General features: G+C 47.5%; 1 protein-coding gene across 1 annotated transcript; it reads right to left on the bottom strand.

Annotated features, from left to right (window-relative positions):
* Window positions 1-5468: 5468 nt before the first annotated feature.
* Window positions 5469-21280, bottom strand: ZBTB34 (zinc finger and BTB domain containing 34). The gene is made up of 2 exons (XM_040404918.1): window positions 21198-21280; window positions 5469-7239 (listed from the first exon to the last, which is right to left on the bottom strand). Exon 2 carries the CDS (start codon window positions 7217-7219, stop codon window positions 5750-5752), a length of 1470 nt encoding a protein of 489 aa, XP_040260852.1. The 5' UTR covers window positions 7220-7239; window positions 21198-21280; the 3' UTR covers window positions 5469-5749.
* Between the last annotated feature and the right edge of the window lie 1529 nt (window positions 21281-22809).

Genomic DNA, 22809 nt, shown 5'->3' with positions numbered 1-22809 from the left:
AAAAAAATAAAAAATTTAAAATAAATGACAGTAACTATATTACAGTCAATATATTTATAGAAATTAATGAAAAAGAAAAATTAAATATGTATTTTTTTAACGTAAAGCTTGTGTGATATAGCTCTATCCCTCAGCCCTTGGATTATATTTATATATTTTTATCTTTCTGGCCTGCAAAAAATAAAATACATTTTATTTTTATTTTTAAATTAGCCACACCATAAGTTATTAAATCAGATTCGGAGGTATGGCTTTCAATAAAAAAAAAAACAAAAAAAAAACAAAAAACAGCAGGCTCAAGTTTAATCATACTTGTTACAGAGGTGAAGAGGAGGTGGACGAGTCAGACGGAGGCCTAACACAGCCCCTGAGAGTGCTGAGACCAGAGGTTTGCAATTGGATAGTGTATTTACAAAAACAAAAACAAAAAAAATTCAAAGTATAACTATATACATAGGTGTAATAAGATGTAGAATATTGAATTGCTTAAGAAAACTAGAAACCATTTTAAAATCACAAACTATATATATAGTAAAAGAGTATAAAATGTCTGATTTCACAGTCTGTCATTACAGGTTAAACATTTCTAAAGAGAGAAAGAAAGAAAAAAGAAAAGAAAAAAAAAAATCACCATTTTCACATTTCTCTCAATGGACACAATAATATATAGTAGTAGATAAGCGGCTTACGACATGAACTGTAAAATTCACCCAGGTTTGTGGTTATTGTAAAGTAGTTGTGTAACAGTACTGTACCAAAATGTAATACTGTAAAGAAATGATTTATGTACCAAGAGGTTTATCTGTCAAAACACTGTAATAATGCAGAAATTATAATAATAATAATAATAATAATAAAACATAAAAGTGCCCCTTACTTAAAGGCGGACATTTGTGTTGGTGGATTCAATGTTCATCAAAGTACATTCTATTGGTTTACCAAAAACCATGACAAAAACAAAATAAAAACAAACACCAAATTCAACCAACAGAAATGAAAACAAATACTCGGCCATGTTATTTATTTTATGCAGCAAGGCACGATATTATAGATTTGCAATTAAAAAAATAAGCGTGCCGATACCCCCATTTACTATGCGATGCGGCCGAAGCTGTTCGGGGGTAACAAAACGCAAGCTGGAAAGAGCGATTCAAAAAGTTGCGTCTGGGTAAAGTCACGTGACTGAGTGGACTTCACAAATTTTCCAGAAAAGCTTCATCATGGCCGAGAAAAAAAAAAAAAAAAAAAAAAAAAAAAAAACAGATCTAGATAAAATGATAAACAAGTATGGCAAATATACAAAAGTGAAAAGCAAGATTAAGAGGTTAGGTGTTAAAAAATAAAAATCCCAAAAATTCTTATTCACTGAAGACGTGGTTGATCGGCAAGTAGGTAGGTAAGTGTAGCTAAAAAAAAAAAAAAGTTACAGTACTGTATTATGGCTTGAAAATTGTAATCCCGAGGCCAACTGTACAAAAAGGCCCAGTGTAGAAAAAAGAAAAAAGAAAAAAAAAAGTGTCAGTCTTCAGCTGTAAAGGCTTTACACAAAGCTGTTTGGATGTGTCTGACGGCATCCATTTTGAACCACTCCATGCCATCTCCTCTGCATAAAACGGGAGTGGAAGTAAGAGACTTTAATACATTTTATGGCACCTGTATAATGCGTTTTAAAATATGCGGGAGGCCAAAAAAGTCAGTTCATACAGTAACGTTGATGGCTAGACGAGGTTTATCTGGATTTAAAAGGAAACTCTGATATCAGCAGTTCGCACACTTAAGAAAATAGACATATGTCAAAGAGCACCGCCAAGACGAGGACCGCCTACAAGTTTAACAAGGTTGCAATAGCAAGGAAAGAGATGGCTAAAATTAAAAGGGGGGAAAAAAAAAAAAAAAAAAAATCCAGAACACCAAAGGAAAGGAGTCAATAGTGTCTTACTTCTGCACGCATCTTATGACGTCATCACTTGTAACCGCCATAAAATGAACATTTTCTACAGTGTACTGGAGGCGGCCATTTTGTGACAAACAACATTCATGGGCTTTTCACCTTTAAGTTTACTGAAAAACTTTCAGCAAGTTACTAAAATACGTAAAACGAAGGCGGACGCTCTTGAAATCAAGGTTTATGATTTTTAGATTAGTGATAGAGTTGGTGTTTTAGCTGTTTTTATGGTTTGTAATGCCTTACAACGCCTGAATTAGTGGTTCAATCCACAAGAACCGACAGGCATGCGACAAAGCCTAGTATTTCAATGTATAGATTATGAAGCTGTTTGATGGATTCTATCCCAGTATGATGAGGTCCAAGAGGCGGGGCTTAAAGGGGAGGGGGGGCGCTGGCAGTGGTTCTTTGGACAGTACCACCTATGTGTATACAGTACTAGTCGGTATGGCAAACTGACCTTGTAACAACTACGGTGGGCAAAGCAGATCTGCAGCATCCATATTTTACCTGCAAACTACAAAGGGAAGAAAAATGGAAGAGGTAACGTTCGAACAATGTCCCTTAGGCCTCTTTCACACGGGTGTCATAATTTTGGCCCGGATAAGAGGCGGGTGCGTTGCGGGAAAATGCACAATTTTTCTGCGCGAGTGCAAAACATTGTAATGCGTTTTCACAGAAGTTCGGGATCGGGGTTGTGTAGATTGTATTATTTTCCCTTATAACATGGTTATAAGGGAAAATAACAGCATTCTGAATACAGAATGCAGAGTACAATAGTGCTGGAGGGGTTAAAAAATAAATAATAATTTAACTCACTTTAATCCACTTGATCACGCAGCCCGGCTTCTCTTCTCCTCCTCTTTGCTGATTGCAGGAAAAGGACCTGTGGTGACGTCACAGGTCCTTTTCCTGCAATCAGCAAAGGAGGAGACAGAAGAGAAGCCGGGCTGCGCGATCAAGTGGATTAAAGTGAGTTAAATTATTATTAATTTTTTAACCCCTCCATCCCTATTGTACTAAGCATTCTGTATTCAGAATGCTATTATTTTCCCTTATAACCATGTTATAAGGGAAAATAATAAAATGATTGGGTCCCGATCGTCTCCTAGCAACGGTGCCTGAAAATCGCACCGCATCCGCACTTGCTTGCGATTTTCATGCAGCCTCATTCACTTCTATGAAGCCTGCGTTGCGTGGAAATCGCACAATATAGAGGTTGCTGCGATTTACACGCAACGCAGAAGTGATGCGTGAAAATCAACGCTCATGTGCACAGCCCCATAGAAATGAATGGGTCCGGATTCAGTTCCGGTGCAATGCGTTCACCTCACGCATTGCACCCGCGCGGAATACTCGCCCGTGTGAAAGGGGCCTTACAGTTTCTTCTTTTCAGTCTAAGGTTTTTTTTTATGGCAATGTTCACCAAATGTAGATCACTGCACAAAAAAAAAAATGCTTCAACGGTAAATAAATCGTATAAAAAAAAAAAGCCACATAAATTCCAGCTATTTCCATCTAGACGTTTGAGCGAAAAGAGGCAAACTCATGCCATAAGAAAAAATTTGCAAAAAAAAAAAAAGTGCTCGACAGAAGATGAATGCTGCTTCACTAGATGCCATTAAACGCAAAGGTTTGGTGTGGGCTTCAAGCAGACGTTCTGTTCACTTAACTGCAATATAACCTAAAACTCCTAAAAGTGTAGAGACGCCCCAAAATAGCATCCCTTTTCACCAATCCGGTGTTTCTAAGGGCTCGTTTGGGTGTGACGCAGGCATAAAACATGCTTATCCTCAGCTCTACGATACAGGGTGGGCAAATTACTGCAGACGCCTTTACTAACTGTTGACTGAACGTTCACTTGGCTGACAGCGGATCTTCCTGACTCGCCCACAGCTGGGTGTGCATGTATTCTCACTGGGGAGAAAGGACGAAGCCGCCACCAGACACCTCTGGTGGCGGCGGCGGCTTACTTCCCTCGACAGCAAAAGGATTGGGTATGTTGAAACTCAACATACCCGATTCTTCTTATCCTCAGACAATCTGTTGAGGGAGAACTGGTACACCCCACACACAGAATAATTGGCCAGTTTAAGGGGTCAGCCAACCTTATGCACATTGCACCCTCAGTGTCAGATAAAAAAAATTTTCTACAGTAGTCATACAAAAATAACTACGATAGTTACCATTACAACCCTGGGAAAATGGGTTTCTTAAAGGGAAACAGCCATAAAATGTGCATAATTTAAAGTTTTTTTTTTGAGACTCTGTATAGGTCATCAATACCTGATTAGTGGGGGTCGGACACCCAGCGATCAGCTGTTTGGGAAGCACTGGCGTTCCTGTGAGCGCCGCGGCCTTCTCTCAGCTCACCAAGCACAGCGCCGTCCATTGTATAGTTGCCGTGCTTGGTATCGCAGCTCAGCCCCATTGACTTCTACGGGACTGAGCTGCTCCTAGGCCTGTGACTGATGAACGTCACAGGCCTAGAAAAAGCTGGAGAAGGCTGCAGCGCTACTGCCTTCAAACAGCTGATAAGCAGGAGGGGTCTCGGGTTTCGGACACCCATGGATCAGATATTGATGACCTATCCAGAGGATAGGTCATCAGTATTAGGTCTCATGCACACGACCGTTTATTTTTTTTGGCTGCATCCGATCCAATTTTGTTGTGGATTGGATGCAGACCTATTCACTCTGAATGTCCATTCTGCGGCCCTGCAAAAAAATAAATAAAAAAATAGAACCTGTCCCATTCTTGTTTATTTTACGGACAATGATAGGACAGCTCTACAAAATGCAGAATGCACACAGCCGGTATCCGTGTTTTGCAGACCACCAACGGTCGTGTACATGAGCCCTTAAAGGCTCGGAAAATCCCTTTAAAAGGGGTTGGCAGCTTTCTTCCAAAACCAGCGCCACACCTGTCCATGGTAGTGTCTGATATTGTGGCTCAGCTCCATTGGAGTCAATGGGGTAAGCCTTAACTCATTGACTCTAATGGAGCCGAGCCGAGATATCAGATAAAACCCATGGTACAGTGTGGCGCTGTTTATGGAAGAAATCAGCCATGTTTTTCTAATCCAGGACAACCCATTAAAAAAAAAACAAAAAAAAAAAAACTTGAGAACTTAATAGAAAATGCCGATGTGCGGTACCATAATGATTAGCTGCAGATCGACTTTCAACATGCGTTCCTCTACGTCAGCCTAAAGAAAGTTCATGGCCAAGGTGAACTTTTATGCACACTGCAAAATAAACCGTATATTGGGAGGCACACAAATTACTGAAAAAAAAAAAAAAAAAAAAAACTGTATTACAGTAGAATTCAGTAAATTGCATTGTTCCTATGGGACGAGGCCCTGCTTCGCCATATACCCTTGTAATGCAGCCATTCGACCAAACCCCTTTACGGATATTGAATTTCTTAATAAACGCTTTCATTACAATAAAGTATCATTCACAAAAAGGAAGAAAAGAAAAAAAAAAAAGTCTCACTTTTTGCCTCTAACTATATGCTTCTTCAGGAGTGCAAATGTACCCTGTCTCCTTAAAAAAGCAAATAAAAGGGAAAAAACTAAACAAAACAAAAAAATAATCTAAATCCCGATGTAAAAAACACATATTTAGTGTATCACCCAAAGTATCTTATAAAGTCTCCGTATTACCAAGAAGCATTCCAAAAGGAGAAATGGGTCAAGAGTAGCGTCCGCCGTAATAGAGAGATTACCAGAGAAGCAGTAAAGTAGTAAAAATAGGCATTAGTCCACGTTGTGTGCTTTGTACAGTGTGCGTTGGCGTGTAGTTATTCGGGGGTGGTAGTGACCGCGTGAATCTCAATATTCGAGTCAATGTTCACTTCTGATACTGAAACATCACTTTGGTCTACGAAAGCCTCTGTTCTTTCCGGCGATTCGTTCCGGTTCCTCACCTCTGCCACCCCGGGGTGGTTTTTTCGTAAATGCTGATTGAGCGTGCCTTGGAAGGGGAAGCACTTGCCGCAAATTTCACACCGGAAAGGCTTGTCATCCGTGTGCCCCCGTATGTGGTACTCCAGTTGGTCTTTGCGTGTGTACTTCTTGCCGCAGAACTTGCATACAAAAGGCGTGATGCCCATGTGAAGACGCATGTGCCGATCAAGACTCCCCTTCTGGTTGAAAGTCTTGCCGCAGTAGATGCAGATGAGTCTCTCGTTGTATGGATGCCAGTAGCCTCGAGTCGACCTCTCGCGCGGGCTGCTCTCGTAAGCCGGTGTGCTCACCGCCGTCTCGCTTTCGGGACTTTGGATGGCGCTTTGCACCTCGCCGGTTACATGCTGCGCTCTCTTCGGGCGCACCCGGCCACCTCGATAGCAGCTCAGCATGGATCTGGAAGGACTGGAATTGCTTAGGTTCCCGTAGGGCTCGGATATGTTGGCATTTTGGGAAGCAGCTTGTGAATAGGAATACGCGTGTTGCAATACAGACCCGTAGGAACCTACATTCAGTGTCACCACTTGTTCTCCATCCACCATTTCAGTGTGGTAGCCGTCGTCTCCAAGTGAGGAGCTATCGGAGCAGCTTGGCCGATCAGACTTCTCGGTTTTGACTTTAACTTCTGTGATTTGATTCTCTCTCACCAGGTCGCCATGTTCAGGTTCTCCTTCTATCTGAATTTCATGTTCCGAAATGCTACCGTTGCTGCCCCTGTCCGACTGCCCCTCTTCTTGAGGACGGTTCCTTAGACTTTTGGTGGCTATGCCATCCATCTTCAGATCATTGCTTACGATCGACTGCCGCACGTGCCCACTGTACGGAGGAGATATTTCCACTGGGTTTGCAAAGTAACTATCATCTTTGACACCATTATGGTTGATCTGACCATCTTCTCCGCCTACTCCTACGACATTTATTTTCGAGTGGATGCTCTCTAGAATCTGTGTGCACTTGTCGATGACACATTGCATTTGGAGAAAGCTGGCTGCGGTCAGGAAGCTCACAACATCCTTTAGCTGTACGGACATTCTTCCAGTGTAACAAAATGACAACAACTGTTCAAAGACGTTGGGGTTTTTGATAACCGATATCGTTAAGCCACTCATGGTACTTAGCGCTGAATGGTCACGGAAATACGGAGAGCTGGCGGCAAGGACTGCCTTGTGCGCTCGGAAAGGTTGACCTTGAATGTGGACAATTATGTCGCACAACTTCCCCTGCAGCCGAAGCTCATTGAGTTGGTTTAGGACTGTACCACTGTATTCCGGCACATCGAACTGGATGAAGCTGTTGCTGTCCATGTTGTCTGCTGCACAAGTTTCTGAAAAACAACAAAAACGCGTCAGCCTGCGAGGTTCAGCGAGATCCATCAAAGTACAGAACAGGACTGGTCTCTCTCTCTGCTCTTAAATGGGGCCATAACCTGAGAAACGCTCCGACGTTGGTTCCACAATAATCAGAACCTTCTTCTTCTATTAGTCAATATGGCCTGATCTACGGGTGGCCACCATATAGAGCTATGTACGGCATATATAAGTGCTTCGAAGGGACAAGACCTCCGGGATAGGGTATCGGATGAAGCATGCCATACGTTGCCAGAGGTGCACCAATACATTACGACCCTATAGACTTCTGCGTTATATGACTGCTCCATACAACCTGCAGCTTGCAAAGGGCCACAAACCCCAAAGCAATCTGTGGGGGACACAATACGATGAAAATGTCAATGTCAAAACCCATGTCTTAGGGCAGGGATCAGCAACCTCCGGCACACCAGCTGTTCTGAAACTACAACTCCCAGAATCTTCCTTTCACTTCTATGGGAGTTACAAGAACAGCCAAGAACGTGTGCATGCTGGGAGTTGTAGTTTCACAGCAGCTGGAGTGCCGAAGGCTGCTGATCCCTGTCTTAGGGCCTATTCACATAGCGGGTTTTACAGTGTAATTTTGCCAAAATCCCACATCCTTTCTTCCTCCCATTCAATGGGAGACAGCTCAGAGGATCGCAGAGCGGCGGCTTAAACCAGTGGCCGCACCAAAAACAAACATGTCCCTTCTTGGCTATAAGCTGCCGCTTAGCGATGCCTCCCGTTGAATGGGAGGAGAAAAGGATGCGGCTGCCGGCGAGTTTGACGATATTTCGACACAGCTGTCTTGAGATGTATGGGAGGCAGAAAGGAAGCAGCCAGGTTTTCTGCGGAATTACGACGTGGCTGTCCACGCCAAAATTACGCTGTAAAACACACCGTGTGAACAGGCCCCGTTTACACGTCGTTCATTATAACGCGTGATGGGCATTTCCAGTGATAATTTAGTGTCTAGAGATGAGCGAATTTCAGGTTATGAAATTCGTTCACGCTTCATTTGGTGGTAAAAGCAGAACTGCGTTATGGATTCCGTTACCACGGACCATAACGCAATTCTATGACTGAATGCCTTTAGAGGCATTCCGTTACTCATTCTGTCATAATAGAAGTCTATGGGCTGCATAACGGATCCGTCCCATTTCCGTTACGCAGGAGAAGACTCCCATCGCATAACGGAAACAGGACGGCATTCCGTCATAGAATTGCGTTATGGTCCGTGGTAACGGAATCTGCTTTTACCACCAAATGAAGTGTGAACCAATTTCAAAATATGAAATTCGCTCATCCCTATTAGTGACCTCTCAATCACACATACAGTGGCATGAGCATGATGAGTCCGGGGAGCAGCTTTATATACCGTCGGTGGTGTATTTCATATTCCTGCTCGGCAGTACGCAGACTTCAGACATGACACCTTCTTGCACCAAAGTAACAGAAGCCAATAGGGTTGTCACGATACCAAAATTTAGATTCGATTTCGATACCATAAGAAAGTATTGCCATACTCAATACCATGCGAATTAATTTTTTCCATTTTTTAAAAATTTTATGGAATGTCTGGCTCATAATAGAACAGTCCTATCTTATTTTTTGGGGGTACAAGATGACTAAAAATGGCGAATCGCACAGTTTTGAATTTTTTTTCTGTTACGCCGTTCACCGCCTAGGATTTTTTTTTTATTTATATTTAAATAGTTCGCACTTTTTCGGGCATGGCAATATGTGATATGTTTATTTTTTATTGTTTGTAAGTTTTATATGTAAAATTGGGAAAGGGAGCGATTTAAACTTTTTTTTACATTTTATTTAATAACTATTAGCCCCCTTATGGGCTAGAACCTTTGTCCTATTCACCCTAATAGAGCTCTATCAGGGTGAAAAGGACCTGGATGCCATGGTAACCGATCGGAACCCCGCGATTACACTGCTGGGGCTCCGATCGGAACTGCCACTGCCACCAAAGAAGAGGAGGGGACCCTGTGGCCACTGCCACCAATGAATACAATTTGGGGGGCGGGGGGAGTGCGCCTGTGGCCACTGCGCCACCAATGATACTAATACTGGGGGGGGGGGGGGGGGGGGGGTTGGTATGCACTGCACCACCAATGAATGTAAAACACATTAACTCAAGTACCTGAGGGGTTAATTGCCGCGGATCGCATGCCCTGTTATTGAGGCTGGGTATTTGATACCGCTGCCTATACTTGAATTCATGTGTGGCCACAGCCCCTCCCCTCCTCCTCCCCGCTATCTCCCCATTGGTGGCAGCAGCATCACAGTGGAGCGGGAGGGACACCCCCCTTCTCCACTGTGCTGGCGAAGAGAACATGGCGCGTGCCGAGAGCGGCGCGTGCCATGTTCTCTAACTGATACTAGGCTGCGCAGCAGCACAGCCTAGTATCGGTAAATAGTAAGACCCGGTATCGTATCGATCCGGGTCTAAAAGTATCGATTGGGTATCTATACCCGATGCAACTCTAGAAGCCAAGCACCCAGGAGAAAGTTGAGAAGAGAGTTTAAAAGAGTTACCAGAATAAAAAAATTAAAAAAAAATCTTAATATCCCATCGACAGGAGAGGTCTCAATTATAGTAATCACGGGACCCATATAAAGGGGTGTCCCCATCTCATAAAGTGATGACATACTGCGAGAATCTACGATGTGCACTGCACTGACTTTGAGCCTGCATTCTGAGGTGTGGCTGCCTCCAGTTTGGTCGTGCACTTCCGACTAACCCATCTTTTCCACAAGCTTTTTAATTAGTGTAGTATAAAGCTGAAACCTGCTCTCCCTGTATTTATTGGAGGCTTTCCAGCACCAGGAGGGGGTAGCCTACAGAGTGGGTCCAGTATATACTGCATGTGGAGCCTGCGTGCCCTGACTGGTAGCATTTAGCGTAGGTTCCCTTCCAGTAGAGGTCACCTTGCCGTGGTGGATGGGCAGAAATAATCTCAATCAAAATGCATTTGCTGAGAACTTCACATTCATTTATATAGCAAGTAAAGAATTATTTTATATACTTTGAGACCAGTGCGCTGTTATGTTCGATACGTTACAGTACGATCAGCGGGGGTTCGGCCGGCACAACCACCACAATCGTGGGGAGGAAAAGGCCACATCTCTGCAGACTCTTCATCTATATTTCCCTTGCACAGAAGTAGGGATCGACCGATTATCGGTTTTACCGATATTATCGGCCGATATTGAGGATTTTGAACGTTATCGGTATCGGCATCTATTTTGCCGATATTCCGATAACGTATTGGGAACACAGAACGCGCTGCTCTCAGCGCGTTCTGTGTTCCCTCCGCAGCACAGGGGAGAAGGAAGCAGTGTCTCCTCCCCCTGTGATGCTGCTGCCGCTGCCTCCAATGACAGGACGGAAGACAAGAGGAGGGGAGGGGCTGTGGCCGCTGCGCCACCAATGAAGATGAGTCTTTCATTAATTCAAATACAGGAGGCGGGAGCTGGCTGCAGAATCACATAGCCGGCTCCCGACCTCTATGAACGGCAGCTGCGGTCCGCAGTAGTTAACCTCTTAGGTGCCGCGGATCGCAGCTACCGCTCATAGAGGTCGGGAGCCGGCTATGTGATTCTGCAGCCAGCTCCCGCCTCCTGTATGTGAAAGAGAGGTATCTTCATTGGTGGCGCAGTGCGCCCCCCCCCCCCCCCCTCAAGCAGTGCGCCCCCCACCCCAATAGTAAAAACATTGGTGGTGCAGTGCGCCCCCCCCCCTCAAGCCCCCTAGTATTAGTCATTGGTGGCGCAGTGCGCCCCCCACCCCCATCCCATTAGTAAAAACATTGGTGGCGCAGTGCGCCCCCCCCAGTTCTAATCATTGGTGGCAGTGGCCACAGGATCCCCTCTCCCCTGCTCCTCCGATCGGAGCCCCAGCAGTGTAAGCCTGGGGCTCCGATCGGTTACCATGGCAGCCAGGACGCTATTGAAGCCCTGGCTGCCATAGTCAGCTCCATGCTGCTGTGTGCACAGAGCACAGGGCAGCAGGGAGAGTGCGAGATCCTATTCACTCTGATAGAGATCTATCAGGGTGAATGGGACAAGGGTTCTAGTCCCTAAGGGGGCTAAAAGTTAGTAAAAAAAAACAAAACACAAAAATATTAAGTATAAATGAAAAAGATTTACAAAAAAAATAAAATAATAATACACGTTAACAATAAACATTAATTTTCAGCAGATTTGTGTAGGAAATTTTTTTTTCCCCTCAAAAATAAAAATACCCAGAATATCGGTAGAAATTATCGGCTATCGGCCTGAAAGTTGACAAATTATCGGTATCGGCCCTAAAAAAATCAATATCGGTCGATCCCTACACAGAAGCCATCTGTCTGTGCAGAAAATTGCAGCGTGGTCCATTCAAGTGCCCAGGCCGGGGCAAAAAATAAAAGCCCACGGTCAGATCCCTACTGCAAAGTGATGGCATATCCCAGCGTTTCAATTTTGTCACCCTTTTCCTTCCACCCTGCCCTCAACACTCCCGACCCATATTTTTTTGCAAGAACAGACACGTACCAAACACATTACACGTCTGCTGACCTGTGGACTCTTCTCCCAGTCTACATACTGGGACGTTTAGCAGCTTCGGTCTAACCAGACAGAATGGAAGCCACTTATCGGTATAATTAGTAGGCGGATTAAGTGGCGGCACAATTACGAGATGCTGCGGATAAGTCCACAGCGCCCCATTAATAATCAGCAGCACAGGAATCTTATTTACCTCGTCCGTCGATGCATGTATCGTATAGAGACTAACGCTTACTATCCCTCCGTGGGTAAGGGACAATGACAATGCGCAGCACGAGGACGGTAAAATAAGCTTTTCTTCCACGTTTCTTTATTCCCCCCTAAACAATAAAAACTAATTGCCCCTGGGATTTTCTAACTAAGACGATCGCTTGCAAATCCACTGGCGTGTGCAAGAATATTCGGGTTTCTGCAGTAAAGTAGGTTAACGGGGTGGGAGACAGACGGAGGAGCTTTGTTTTTAAAAAAAAAAATTCTTCCTGTTCTTCTCTAAACAGATATTGATATTCAAGGAGAATACATTTAAATTCAGACGTTCTCGCCGCATTAATGTATTTGCATAGATCTGAAAAGTCATTTTCATCTGCTGCGTATTATGTTCAAAGCCTGGAAGGAGAGCAGATCTCTGCAAGTGTAAAAAAAAGAAATAAAAAAAAAAAAAACACAATCACAATGCCGTAGGAGCAAAATGAAGATCGCCATATTTAATCCAGGAAAGCCGTATGACGCACGCCACTCAACTCACGGTATATATACATTTCTCACAGCAATCCCTATGCATCGGTTCATGCATGGGACGTCATAAGCACTAAAAGGGAAGTCTCGTGAAAACAACCCCTGTTCTCACTCCCTATTAGGGTAAATGAACGTTAGAGAGTGGTCCGACGATCAGGACCCCCCACCCCCTTCTACGAGTCAGAAAGGAGAGCTGCTCTTTTGTGCCAAAGGTCTCCCTTTCATTTCAATGGCCGCCATGTTATAATATATTTTGCAGGGGGAAATGCCTACATGGGTGCAACTTCTCCCAGGGCCCACATTCTGATAGGACAACCCCTTTAAATGCACCCCACAATGACCCGCTGCAATGGTCACCCCCTGGATATTACTTGCATGAACTCCTGAACCACGGTGGGGCACATTTCACAAGATTGTGTCCAGCAGTGATAACTTTGCTTATGGACGTCATAAAGGTGGGGCCCACCATCCATGACCCCCTACCAGTCAGGACAGAGAACCATTTTGCATGTGACATTGCTTGTGACATCTGGCATGGCAGACTTCATAAAGGCCGAGCCGTTGTTGTAAGCGGGAGCCGGGAGGGATAGCTGTCGTTTAGCCGCAGCTAATAAATGTATAGATGAGATGCAGATGATGGAAGTGAACAGGTTGAGTGGATTCTGATCTGCGGACACAATACAGGTTGTAGTTGCAGGACTGAGGAGTTCACTCTGCAAGTTACAACCTGCTACCCGTCTGGAATCCCCTCAGTCTTAGCTTACCAATAAAAGGGACACGAGTAGGGCTGCAGTAAATGATTATTTTAGTAATAGAGTATTCTACCGATTATTTTTTACGATTAATTGAGTAATCTAATAAAGAAAAAAATGTATTAAAAAAGGGGTTGTCCAGGTTCAGAGCTGAACCCGGACATACCTCCATTTTCACCCCGGCAGCCGCCCTGACAGGAGCATTGGAGCAGTTCATGCTAAATCGCGCAGGGCAAAGGCATTTTTTTTTGATCCGGCGACGTACCATGGGGCTGCCAGGAACCCCGGTGACGTCACCGGCACTGATGGGCGGGATTTAGCTCTGCCCTAGCCAGTAAAACGGCTAGGGCAGCACTAAAGCCCGCCCATCAGAGCCGGTGAAGTCACCAAACACACTGCCGGGCGGAAGTTTCCGCCCGGCAGTGTGTTATTGAAAACAGAATAGACCTTGCCCTGCGCGATCTAGCGGAGGGCAAGGGAGCGCATCGGAGCATAAGATGCTCCGATGCTAGCCTCAGGGGGGCTGCCTGGGTAAAAAATAAGGGTATGTCCGGTTTCAGCTCTGAACCCAGACAACCCCTTTAATAGACTGTTTTCCTTATTAAAAACTCAGACCCTCTGCCATCAGTCCCCAACACCCTTTATTCCCCCCTGTGTGATCAGCCCCAGTGCCTTCAGCTCCGCTCCACCCCACCCCAGTGCCTTCAGCTCCGCTCCACCCCACCCCAGTGCCTTCAGCTCCGCTCCACCCCACCCCAGTGCCTTCAGCTCCGCTCCACCCCACCCCAGTGCCTTCAGCTCCGCTCAACCCCACCCCAGTGCCTTCAGCTCCGCTCCACCCCACCCCAGTGCCTTCAGCTCCGCTCCACCCCACCCCACTGCCTTCAGCTCCGCTCCACCCCACCCCACCCCAGTGCCTTCAGCTCCGCTCCACCCCACCCCAGTGCCTTCAGCTCCGCTCCACCCCAGTGCCTTCAGCTCCGCTCCACCCCACCCCAGTGCCTTCAGCTCCGCTCCGCTCCACCCCAGTGCCTTCAGCTCCGCTCCGCTCCACCCCAGTGCCTTCAGCTCCGCTCCACCCCACCCCAGTGCCTTCAGCTCCGCTCCACCCCACCCCAGTGCCTTCAGCTCCGCTCCACCCCACCCCAGTGCCTTCAGCTCCGCTCCACCCCACCCCAGTGCCTTCAGCTCCGCTCCACCCCACCCCAGTGCCTTCAGCTCCGCTCCACCCCACCCCAGTGCCTTCAGCTCCGCTCCACCCCACCCCAGTGCCTTCAGCTCCGCTCCACCCCACCCCAGTGCCGCCATGATCCTAGAGTGCTCGCTGCCATGATAACAGTGATCTGCCAGCGCAGGACGCAATACAGGCCACACCGGAAGGGCTACGAACGGTGTGACGTTTCAGAAGGAAGATGGACATTTTGGATACGGGCAGTCCTTGCACTACTGTAGTGTAGTACAAGTGACGTGAGGTTACTTTACCGGCATGGAAGGGGAAGAGACTTATCCCAATGTAACTAAGTAGGAAAAACTAAAGGGAGAGGAAGGTGGTGGAGCTACTAATTTGGTGGAAAGTGATGAAGTGACCGAGAACAAGAGGAAAGGAGAACAGTGTATGAGGGAGGAGGCGGCTCCGGGAGTATTCTCTGAGCGCAGTGCGGGACGGCGGAAGACCAGGGAGTAATAGCAAGCGCTTCCCTCCCGCTCCGTGGTCACGTGACACAAACGAATCCTCGATGCAAAAAATTTGCAGAGGATTTTTTGTGTCGAATTACTCGAGTATTCGTTTCAGCCCTAAACACGAGGCCATCGAAACAGACGAAAGAAAAACGTATCCTTTCCTTACACTCAAAACTAGACCTGGAGCAGCCGGAATCATAAGCCAGGAGTCATTACTGGACCAAATGTGGATGAGACAGATCTCAGAGTTAAAGGGCATCTGTCAGCAGTTTTGTACCTATGACACTGGCTGACCCGTTGAAAGCTGAAGGCATCTGTGTTGAGCCCATGTTCACATGTGCCCGCATTTCCGAGAAAAATTTAGTTTTAATATATGCATATGAGCCTCTAGGGGCAACGGGGGCGTTGCCATTACACCAAGAGGCTTTGCTTCCTCTGCAACTGTCACACCCTCTGCATTTTCATGCATCATGCAGTGACAGGTCCAGGCAGTGTAAATGTGATCCCACCTGGTCCTGTCAAAGTGCATAGGACGCAGCAGTTGCAGAGCCTCTAGGTGTAATGACAACGCCCCCGTTGCTCCTAGAGGCTCATTTGCACAGATGCAAGGCCCCTTTCACACAAGCCAATGATTGTGTCTTCCCAATTGCTGCCCCATTTCAACACGTCCACCGATCAGCCGCTGCGGACATTGAAATCACTGTCTGCCACGGGGATACTAGACTGTGCTGCAAACAACATCAGTACAAAGTGCTATAATCGTTGAAGGGCAGATTACAATCAGTGCTAAAGGCTCCTAATTTACTGTCTGTAACTGAGCCCCGATCGACAAGGGGCATATCGCTGGGACCCGCACCTATATTGAGAACGGAGCCCCGCAAGATGGTGGCTGGAGGACTCCGGTCACCACCAAGCCGGCTCCCCATAGAAGTGAATGGGAGCGTACTGCGCTTGCGCGGCCCCCGCTCGCATACATTTCTAGGGGGCTGACAGAAAATAGTACTCCATAGAAAATGAATGGAGGGCAGCAGCGCATGCGCCCTCCTTCACTTGCGGGGCTCTGTTCTCGATATAGGTGCGGGTACCAGCGGTGGGACTCGCACTTTTAAGACTATGGGGGCATATCTTAGCGATATGCCCCCATTGGTCATGATGAGACAACCCCTTTAAGTGCCGAGCTGTAGCGTCGCCGAGGGTATAACACGTCTGTTGCCCATACAGATCATGAATCAGTGACCGAAAACCAATGCAATGCCAGATCGGGCCCAGGAGTGGGCCTGTAAGAAGACCCTCTGCTCTAATCTCACACGACCACTTTAAAAAGCCGCACCTCTCTCTGTGGGAAGGACTGAATCGCAGTAATGGAGAGTTTTTGTTTGACCCTACAGGTCAGGTTGATATTTGGCATGGTTACCTACGGCACGATGGCGACATTCCTGAGATGTGTAGAGGAACGCACTCCACGAGCGGCTGACCTTACGCCTTGATGTGGTCGCTTTTAAGGCACTAGGACAAAGGTAACCGAGAGGAAACCTTTCTTCAAGGTGCTGAAGAAAACCTCTATGGCCTTGAGAAGCTCGGGAGTGAGTACGCTTCCTGCTTATTCAAAATGACAAGCCCGTATTAGACTGGCCTGCGCAGCCACCCTCCATCCGAAAATAGCCGAGCCCCATAGAAATCAATGGGAGCATGGGCCGTGCATGCGCGGTGTGCTCCTATTCACTTCTATGGGAGCAGCTCTTGGTGGTGGACGGACCCCGGGGTCCTCCAGCCACAACGCTCCCCGCTTCGTTCTCCTGGCGATATGCCCCCATTGTCCGAGATGGGAGTACCCCTTTAACTAGCGATTGTATGCGATGATCTGGCAGTGTAATACTGCCGCCGACTACCCGATGAACAAGCATCGGACAATTGGAATCTTTCAGCAGGTTTAAAAATCTTCGTTTGCAGGCGGCAGATCGTGCCGTCTACCGGTAATCACTTTCTGCTGCCAACAAACCGCTAGACGGCATGGGGACCAGCAATGGCATAGCGGTCACTCCTTCCCATTCTGTGGAGGAGATCTCGGCATGTAATAGCAGCGCTCTCCTCTGCTAGTGAGCAGGTGATTGCCGGAAAGGAACGCTTCCCTCCGGACAATCGCCTGCAGAATCGGGCTGTCTAATACAGCCTTATGTAAAAGCAGAGGGGTTATCTACAGCCTAACAGTAGCCTGAGAAGATAAGACCTGTTATCTCCACATGGTCCAATCATTTCAGAAGAATACTGAGGGGTGGGGTGAAGCCCGCGGGAACTCTGGATCCTGCACTGCCGGATGCAAATGGAATGGCCGCCGGCCCCTTTAATTACAATGGGGTCTGGCGGAGATCCGGCAAAAATGCTGAGAATCGGTCGGACACACGCTTGTGTTTGCCCGTTTCCAGGCATTCTCTCCATGCCGCAGATGTAAAACTAGCTTAAGATGGGCGTTGAAGGTTTATCATCATCTCTATGGGTTGTCCCATCTCATACACTGGTGGCAGGAGGTCACCAGGTGCGGGTCCCACCTCTGGGACGTGCTCCTACCTAAAGAACAAGCTCCCCAAAGTGAAGGAGAGGGCACCGCACGAGCATGGCCACCCTTCGTTCACTTTTATAGGAGGTGGGACCAGCACCCGACAGTGGTGGCATATCCTAGCAATAGACTACTAATGTCTGAGATGGGAATACCCCTTTAAAGGATGTGCCAAAGAAGATTCATGAAAAACCAAGACTTTTTGATCGCCCATGAGCTGCAATCAGTTCATGGAAGTACCATGGGGCAGCCACAACCTCAAAGCATACAAGGACCTAGATGACGGAGCGTTTTCTGGAGCTCGCAGGTCTATCTTCATCAGCATGCATATTGATCGGGAATGACATGTTTTATTAGTGGGATAAGCAGCAGACTCGTCTCCAGAGATACCTGTTAAAATGCATGAGACATAGGTATGAATACGTCATAGATTCTGAACTATGAGAGGTCCGGGTGCTGCGTTTGTAACGCGGGCGCAAGAAAACAACCATATGATGGTCACCTGAAGGCGTCCTGAGCTGTACGGCCGTTAGATATATATATATATATATATATATATCACACACATACACCGACCAATGCACTGTTAAGCCTCACATACGTGTTCTCCACGGACCCATTCATTTTAATGTGTATTTACACATCCGTGTTTGACCACGGTCTTTGGTTTTAGCACGGAAGCATGCTCTATTTTCTCCGTCACGCCCATTATAGTCTATGGGTCTGTGAAAACCACGGATGCAACACGGACGGATCAGACGCCATTGGGAAGAGATGCTTTGAAAATTAGTTTTTCAGCTACAGCGTCCGTGAAACACAGACAACACACGGACAGCAAATAACGGACACACAGGTCCTTCAAGAAGGCATCGCTGACCACCTTCCACGAATTTGAGCACGGACATGGACGTGTGAATGAGGTTCCAGTTAATAGCAATCAAAAGCCAACAAGACGGCCAAGTGAGAAACGACCTAAATACCATATGTGACCTCTGAGGCAAAAGGCATCACCAAGTGCGGGGAGAGGCCGGTGTGGAAGGTGCTACATTCACTGCAGGAGAACATCACAGCTTCCTACCAGGGAGCCGAAATTCCAAGTGTGGGGGAAGGGCTGGAGGCACTGAGTGCATTTCTTGTGCAACCACATGTGCCTGTAGCAGGCCAACAGTACGAGGAACACTACAGAACATGTTATCAATTCTGCGCCATACGGCGATCACCCCCTGCAACCTTAAAATTATTACCCGGAATAAACACACAACACATGTGGCCTCGACAGCCCACGCCTGGTAAACACTTATTGCAAAAAGGCCAAAGACAACTTTGAAGTGGAAGATGGAACTTCAAAGAGCACATGGATCGAATGAGCGCGGAGGTGGAGGACGCGCGCCCAAGATGAAAGCGTCCTCGCTGCCTGCAAACGTGCACCAAAGGACTGAGCGCAAACACGTCCCTATGAAAGGATCGCCAGGAGATCCAATAGCCTTACGATGGCCCACTGGATGAGGGGCTTCGGGAGTGGCTCAACTACTTTGCCATGTCAAAGGCGGACAGGCCGACCAGCATGTGGTCCTGCAAGGAGCAGCCGTAGGGCTTGCAACTTGAGAAGACCATCAAGGAATGCAGGATAGCTCGGGTGGGGGGCAACGTTTACGGCAAAACAGGGTTGGTATTTGCAGGTTTAGGCAGTGGTGCAAAGCAATTTGTACGGCCCCTAAAGTGATACTGGGCTTTGGATGAAATTTGAGGGAAGGCCCCAGATTTTCTATAATATCTATATCTATCTATCTCACACACAGTCATTAGGGGACATTTAAAGGGGTTATCTGATACTAAAATATGCACCTGGTGCCTGCGTGGATGAAAACCGGCGTTGGGGGTGAGCAGCCATTGACAGGCGGGGATGAGCCTCGCGGGTAACGCTAAGGAGTCTCGTCCTTATTACCGCCTGCCCCCTGACAACTGATGTTTTCATCTGCGCATGAGGAGAAGCGGTGGCGGCGGTGCAGAAACCAGGAGCGGCGCAGGTAAGTAGATTCATTGTGAGGGGCCTGGCATATGGGGGACATTTTTTAGTCTCGGATAACCCCTTTAAAAATTAAACGTGGGTTCGGATTGGTGGCTAGGGGCCACTAAGCCAGTTTTGATCTCCCCCATTGTGTTGAAAACTGCTCAGACCCGAACAAAAACCTCTCCCATCCCAAGACCAACTGGAAAGGGTCTCATTGTGCAGTACGGTGGGGGCTTCTTCGCGGGATTAGCCGTCGGCAGACACTTCTGGCTCCACAGGGACAAGGGATCAGGTGCTGAAATTCAACATGTCTGATCCCTCCTGACGAAAATCAGGAGCCCCCCCCCATACAGATCAAATTATCGACCATTCCTGCACATGTACAGACAAGTTTTCTTCATCGCCCCTAGCGCTCATTAACGGACAGAAATAGACATATTAGGTTGTGTACAACGGGGAGCAAACCCACAACCACTACAGAAATCTTACCGCTTACACAAGTATTATGTGAAAACCCCCATTGTTTTACTTCTTCCCTCTGACAGTATCTGTTCCTGCTTCATGCTAAATATATTTTTTAAAAAAAACTAATCTCGGCACAGGAGCGCGGTTACAGGGAGGCATTTTTGAGATGCAGGTTGGCAGAATTGGCACAATGAAAACTAAGGAAATTTATCAAAACCGGTGCAAGAAGGGAAAAGTGAAGCAGTTGCCCATAGCAACCAGTTTCCTACCAAAAGGGGCTGCTGTAAAATGAGCGCTGGCATCCAGCTCAGATTAGGCAATTAGGCTACGGCTTAACGAAGGACGCAGCTTAGGATTCAGAAATAACCCTCCAATAATCGGACGACTGATACCGGTGTATAGGCGCTTGAGGTACGGAAATTGCAAGAACGGGCGGTCTACGTAGAAATCTGGGGTGGAATAGTCGCCCCCTTGTAAGACGTGTAAATGGGATGAAGGGGCGGCTTTGGAAAAAAAGTGTCTGTTGTGAAACTACAACTCCCAGCAGCCTCTGACTGCCCCACAGGTTGGTATCCACTGCCCTATGTGATGACCAATCGCTGCATAAACTTTAAAAAAAAAAAAAAAAGTTTAAAAAAAATCCAGCATTAGTGTCAGAGACGTGCCCTAAAAAACAGAAGGGGGCAAAATTGGACATTTGGGTCAAGCTTTTTCTCATATCTATGGCCAGTTTAAAGGGGAAGGGGACCCACACAACCCCTTTTGGCCAGTCTGATCATCCAGACTAGATTTGGTGGGCACTGGGAGGTGCCCCATAGGTGGGCGAGGAGTATATATATATATATATATATGGCTGTGGGGACCTATAAGGACATGGAGAGAGCAGGGCTGGGTATAGCAGGACGATGGGGGAACCTGTAAGTGCTGGGGTGGGCACCTCAGCCTAGGATTCGGGAGGAGGCTGTGCTGAGTGGAGCTGGGGAAACCCTACTGCTGTTATTCTATGAGCGGCCTGTAATGACGGAGGGTGTCCAGTAGAGAGCACCCTTCAGTAGAATTTCATTACGCGGCGCCGGCAGCTAAACACATAGGAAAGGGGGGAGGGGGAGGACCCCCGGAGGAGACGTCGTCGGGACCCTTCTACCTTCCCTTGACATTCGGTTGAGGTCTCACCTGCCGGGGATAAGCCGTTTCTCTCCACTTCACATCGTTTCGGAGAGCTCGGCCAGTGCCGTGGCCTAACGCGCCGCTCCTCTCTCCTCAGCTGCCGGAAATGCTCTCAGGCCTCGCCCAGCGGCCACTTCCGGGTCGGCGTCTCTCATGGAAGCCACGCCCAGCACTGCGAGTCACGCCTCGTCACTACAGCCCACGGAATCAGCCAACTTTTTTTTTTACGAAGAACTGTACAGAGAGCGGACAGTCATGGCAGTTGGAGCTGATAGTAGTTTTCAGTGAGCAGCAAGCGTTGAGTGAGAGCTGCAGAGCTGAGGGCGGAAAATAAAATGGCTCCATTCTTCACCTTTATTGATGTCGAGGTGTTTTTTTTTAATCAATGGGGGCAGCCATGATGGTGATCACGTGGACACTTTGCCATTCGTGCTCTCTTCAGCCTGTAGTGAAACTACAACTCCCAGCATGCCCTGTGATAGTCTGCGGCCTAGATATCACCTCGGGTCGTGCGCTCTTCAGCCTGTAGTGGAACTACAACTCCCAGCATGCCCTGTGATAGTCTGCGGCCTAGATAGCACCTCGGGTCGTGGTCTCTTCAGCCTGTAGTGGAACTACAACTCCCAGCATGCCCTGTGATAGTCTGCAGCCTAGATATCACCTCGGGTCGTGGTCTCTTCAGCCTGTAGTGGAACTACAACTCCCAGCATGCCCTGTGATAGTCTGCGGCCTAGATAGCACCTCGGGTCGTGCGCTCTTCAGCCTGTAGTGGAACTACAACTCCCAGCATGCCCTGTGACAGTGTGCGGCCTAGATATCACCTCGGGTCGTGCGCTCTTCAGCCTGTAGTGAAACTACAACTCCCAGCATGCCCTGTGATAGTCTGCGGCCTAGATATCACCTCGGGTCGTGCGCTCTTCAGCCTGTAGTGGAACTACAACTCCCAGCATGCCCTGTGACAGTGTGCGGCCTAGATATTACCTCGGGTCGTGCGCTCTTCAGCCTGTAGTGAAACTACAACTCCCAGCATGCCCTGTGATAGTCTGCGGCCTAGATATCATCTCGGGTCGTGCGCTCTTCAGCCTGTAGTGGAACTACAACTCCCAGCATGCCCTGTGATAGTCTGCGGCCTAGATATCACCTCGGGTCGTGCGCTCTTCAGCCTGTAGTGAAACTACAACTCCCAGCATGCCCCGTGACAGCCTGCAGGGCATGTTGGGGGGTGTAGTTCCACAACAACTGGAGATCAGCGATCTAGGGCTAGGCTATAAACTAATGCTGATCTGTCACTTCAGTTGACATTTTTGTGTGTATTATTCACCATTTAGGGTAGGACCAGATGTGGCGAGGGATCAAGTCACGGCCGCCATGCAACCAAAATCCACGCAGCCGTGCAAACCCCCACTGTTTTCTAAGACACCGTGAAAAACTTCTTTATTGGTAATGGGGTGCAGTTTGTGGGGTAAACCTACTAAACCCTTTAGGCATAACTAAGTGACTGACAACCACATGGCTGCGCGGTTGTCAGCTGCATATCGACCGCCCGCCATGTCCGGTTCTATCCTAACACTGATGGCAGACTGATTGGGGCACATTGACTAAGACGTTAGCGGTCCCT

Source organism: Bufo bufo, chromosome 8 (genome assembly GCF_905171765.1).
Source record: "Bufo bufo chromosome 8, aBufBuf1.1, whole genome shotgun sequence".
Lineage (NCBI taxonomy): Eukaryota > Metazoa > Chordata > Amphibia > Anura > Bufonidae > Bufo > Bufo bufo.
This window is presented reverse-complemented; position numbering and strand designations above follow the sequence as displayed.